The 3595-nt window shown below is 72.7% G+C and overlaps 1 protein-coding gene across 1 annotated transcript; it reads right to left on the bottom strand.

Annotated features, from left to right (window-relative positions):
- Nucleotides 1–695: 695 nt before the first annotated feature.
- H696_04254 (hypothetical protein) lies at nucleotides 696–3504 on the bottom strand. Its single transcript, XM_009498132.1, has 3 exons — nucleotides 3039–3504; nucleotides 2682–2856; nucleotides 696–2290 (listed from the first exon to the last, which is right to left on the bottom strand). Exons 1-3 carry the CDS (start codon nucleotides 3410–3412, stop codon nucleotides 1037–1039), a joined length of 1803 nt encoding a protein of 600 aa, XP_009496407.1. The 5' UTR covers nucleotides 3413–3504; the 3' UTR covers nucleotides 696–1036.
- Between the last annotated feature and the right edge of the window lie 91 nt (nucleotides 3505–3595).

Genomic DNA, 3595 nt, shown 5'->3' with positions numbered 1-3595 from the left:
GGGGGGGGGGGCAGCACGGGGCGAGGAGGGTGTTAGCGCCGGGAGTGGGCGAGCCGAGGCCCCAAGCGACGGGATGCGCAGCTGCCCTGCTGGTCATGGGCAAGCGGTCGTGCCGCCTCGCCCGGTCCTGCGCGACCGAGGAGGGGCCCAGTCGGGGATAGGGGCGGGGGAGGGCCGAGAAATATGCCGCGACGCGGCGTGACGCGATGCAACAGGAGCCGGACGCGAGAGTGGCGAGGAGCGAGCGAAGGCAGGGGCGGGGGCAGGGGCGGGGGCGGGGGCGGGGGCGGGGGTGAAGGCAAGGGAGGACACACAATGTGGGGGAAGGGAGGACGACAGATCAAAGGGACGAAAAGTCGACACGGGGGTGCGCGTCCCGGGCGCGAGCCCCCGGGCCGCCGCCAGGGCCCCTCTCGAACGCCCTCACACGCGCGCGCGCGCGCGCGCGCACACGCCAGCCCGCCCGCCCGCGGAACACCCACACCCCCCCCTCCCCGGGCCCGGGCCGGTTCCCCTGCCGGCACGCGCGTGTTCCCCCGGCCGGCCCCGCTGGCCACGAAAGGGACAAACTGCCAATCGAGGCGCACGCCCGAGGCCGGCCAAACGTGCGCGGCGCCGCCTCGCGCCCTCGGCCCCCGGGCGGCAGCAGCAGCGCACAGCCCCCCGGGCTGGGCCGGCGACAGGCCCGGCGCAGTCGAAAGGGCCCCGCCGGGAACACACCGCCGGAGGCCCGCCCCACGCGCGGCGGTTGGCGCACGCGCGCATGCCGCCCCCTCCCATTGTCGATGCCCTCCCGCGGTTCGGCCCCGGGCCGGCCCGGCGGCAGGTTGAAAGCCGGCCAGCAACAGCGCGACGACACCCGGCCGGGGCACACCGGCGCGGCGCCAGACAGCCGGGCCGGCCCGAGGAGGAGGAGGCCGCCGACAAGGCCCAGGGGGGAGGGGGGGCCCGGAGGCAGGGCCGCTCGCGCTGGGACCCGGTTCTGGAGGCGGTGACTGATCGCGGGGAATGGCATTTATTGGCGGCACGTGACGTGTCAGTCATCCTTGAGATCGCGTCTGGTGCTCCGGAATGGGAGGCCGGTCTCGGCCAGCCGGGAAAGGTCGGCCACGCTGAGCAGCGCATGCACCAGGAGGAACCACCCGCACGAGCCGATCATGATGGCCATGGTCCACAGGTCGGGCAGGCGGCCCGGCGGCCGGACGAGCAAGTCGGCCAGGTGCACGGCCACCATGCCGATCAGGCCCGGAAGCCACAGGTGCGACACCAGCGCCAGGGCCGCTCGGGCGAGGGGGCCCTGCTGCGGCCGGGCGCCGGTGCCGGGCCGAGGGGCCCCCGGGGCCGGGCGCGTCGAAGGCAGCAGCAGGCCCAGCCCGAGCCAGGCCACCTGGAGGCCGGCATAGCCGAAGGTCTGGCCATCGCGCCGGAGCAGCGGGAAGCAGCTGAACAGGGCAAAGTGGATGAAGGTGTGGAGGGCGCGCGCGGCGATGGCCCGATCGGCTGCCGTGGCCGGGTGGCCGGCCGCCGGCGGGCCCGGGGCCGCCGCGGCCAAAACCAGCAGGCACATGAGCACGGCCACCGGCATGGCGGCGATGAGGATGCTCTTTTCATGGACCTGGAAGCTGGCCAGGAAGAAGCTCAATGCCCCGGTGGCGGTGGCCTGGAGCAGGCGCAGGCCGGTGGGCCGGCGCGCGGCCGCCAGGCAGGCCGGCAGGCACAGCAGCAGGGTGGTCCCGGCGGCCATGGTGGCCGCCTGGCGCAGAGTCAGCATGCTGCGCAGCTTGACGGCCGGCGACACGGCACACCAGATGTTGGCCACCTTGTCCTCGAAGAGGCCGCGCCCGACCGGGAACACCCGGCGGAGGACCGCCAGCGCGGTGCCCGCCGGGCCGAGGTGGTCCTTGGCCTCGGTGGCCAGCATGCTGTCCAGTACCAGCGGCAAGACCGGGGCCAGGAGCCCGGCCAGCGCGGCCACCGCCAGCAGGAGGAAGCGCCCGGCGAAGGGCCCCGGTCGGCCGTGCGCCTGCCGCCAGCTGGCGCCGATCATGAACCCGGCAAAGGGCAGCGTATAGAAGAGGGCCATCTGCTTGAAGGTGACCGCCGCGCAGAGGGCCACCACGCCGAGCAGGCGCTTGGCCGAGATGGCCGGGCGTCCGGCCGGGCCGGCCTCATCGAACAGCAGCCCCAAGGCCGCCAGCATGAAGCCCACCATGACGCCATTGTACTGGAAGTGCCCGTGGTCGAAGATGATGAGCGTCGGCTCGAAGACGACAGCGGCGAAGACGGCCGCCTGGGGGTGTGGTGTGTGTGTGTGTGGGGGGGGGGGGGGGGGTGGAGGGAGAGGTGGAGGAGTGTGGAGGGATATGGAGGGGAAGAGCAGGAAGAGGGGGATGAAGGGACATGCACAGAGAAAGGCATGGACAGGGAAAGGCATGTAGAGAGAAAGGCATGGACAGGGAAAGGCATGTAGAGAGAAAGGCATGTAGAGAGAAAGGCATGTAGAGAGAGAGGCATGCACAGAGAGAGGCATGCACAGAGAGAGGCATGCACAGAGAGAGGCATGCAGAGAGAGAAAGACATGGACATAAGGGGTGAGACATGGAGACGGGAGGCGATGCAGGGAGGATGGGCCTTTGCCCGGACCGCCCAAGCGCAAAGAGGAGACCACTCGGAGGACGGACCCTGAGGAAGGGATGCCGGGGGAAGAGCCGCATAGCCAGCAGCCAGGCGGCCGGGAAAAGGACCACCAGGTCACACAGAATAACCGACAGGCGCATGAAGGCCACCAGGCCGGGGGCCTCGGTGCCGCGCGAGGAGACGGCAGCCACCCAGGCCGGGTCGAAAAAGGCCGCACATCTGGCGGCACCATGGGGGGCGAGAGCGGTCAGTCCAGGCCAGGGGGCCAGCGTCGGGCAGAAGAGGCAGCAGCGACGGCCCCTTGGGACGATGGGCCGAGGGGCGGATGGGGGGGGGGGGGGGGGGGGGGGAAGGGCCAAGGAAGGCAGCCAGCCGAGCGCGGGCCCCCGGGGGACACGTACAGCTTCCCCAGTGCGAAGGCCAGGTACCCCGACAGGGGGGGATAGTCCAGCGGCCAGTAGGCGGGGTCGTTCAGACCCCCGGGCGCATGGTCGTTCAGATACCACCGCCGGGGGGGCAGGTTGGTGGTGATCTCCATCCAGTGGCGCTGGGCCTCGAAGTCCCCGTGCTTCGGCGGGTCGCCGAGGCCGGAGAAACCGCCCCGGCCGACGGCGAAGCGCACCGCCAGCCCGACGGCCAGGATGGCCCACGGCAGGGCCCGGCCGATGTACCGCCAGTCGGGGCCGGCGTCAGCCGGGGTGGGGGGTGCCGGCGCGAGGGGCGCCGGCACATGGCGCTGGCCAGGGCGCCGCTCGGCCGGGAGGGGGGATGTCATCGGGCGCGTGGGTGCGGAGGGAGGAAAGAAGGGGGGGGGGAGGGGGCAACGGGGCGGAGAAGGGCGCAGGAGGGCGCCGGTGTGTGTGCGCGCATGCCAATGTCTCCGCCGCCCGCCTCGACGTGGCCGCCCCGGCGGATGGCTAAATACACCGCGGGTCACTGTCACCGGGGGGGGGGGGGG

The sequence above is a fragment of the Fonticula alba genome (assembly GCF_000388065.1).
Source record: "Fonticula alba strain ATCC 38817 unplaced genomic scaffold supercont2.7, whole genome shotgun sequence".
In the NCBI taxonomy this organism is placed as follows: Eukaryota; order Rotosphaerida; family Fonticulaceae; genus Fonticula; species Fonticula alba.
This window is presented reverse-complemented; position numbering and strand designations above follow the sequence as displayed.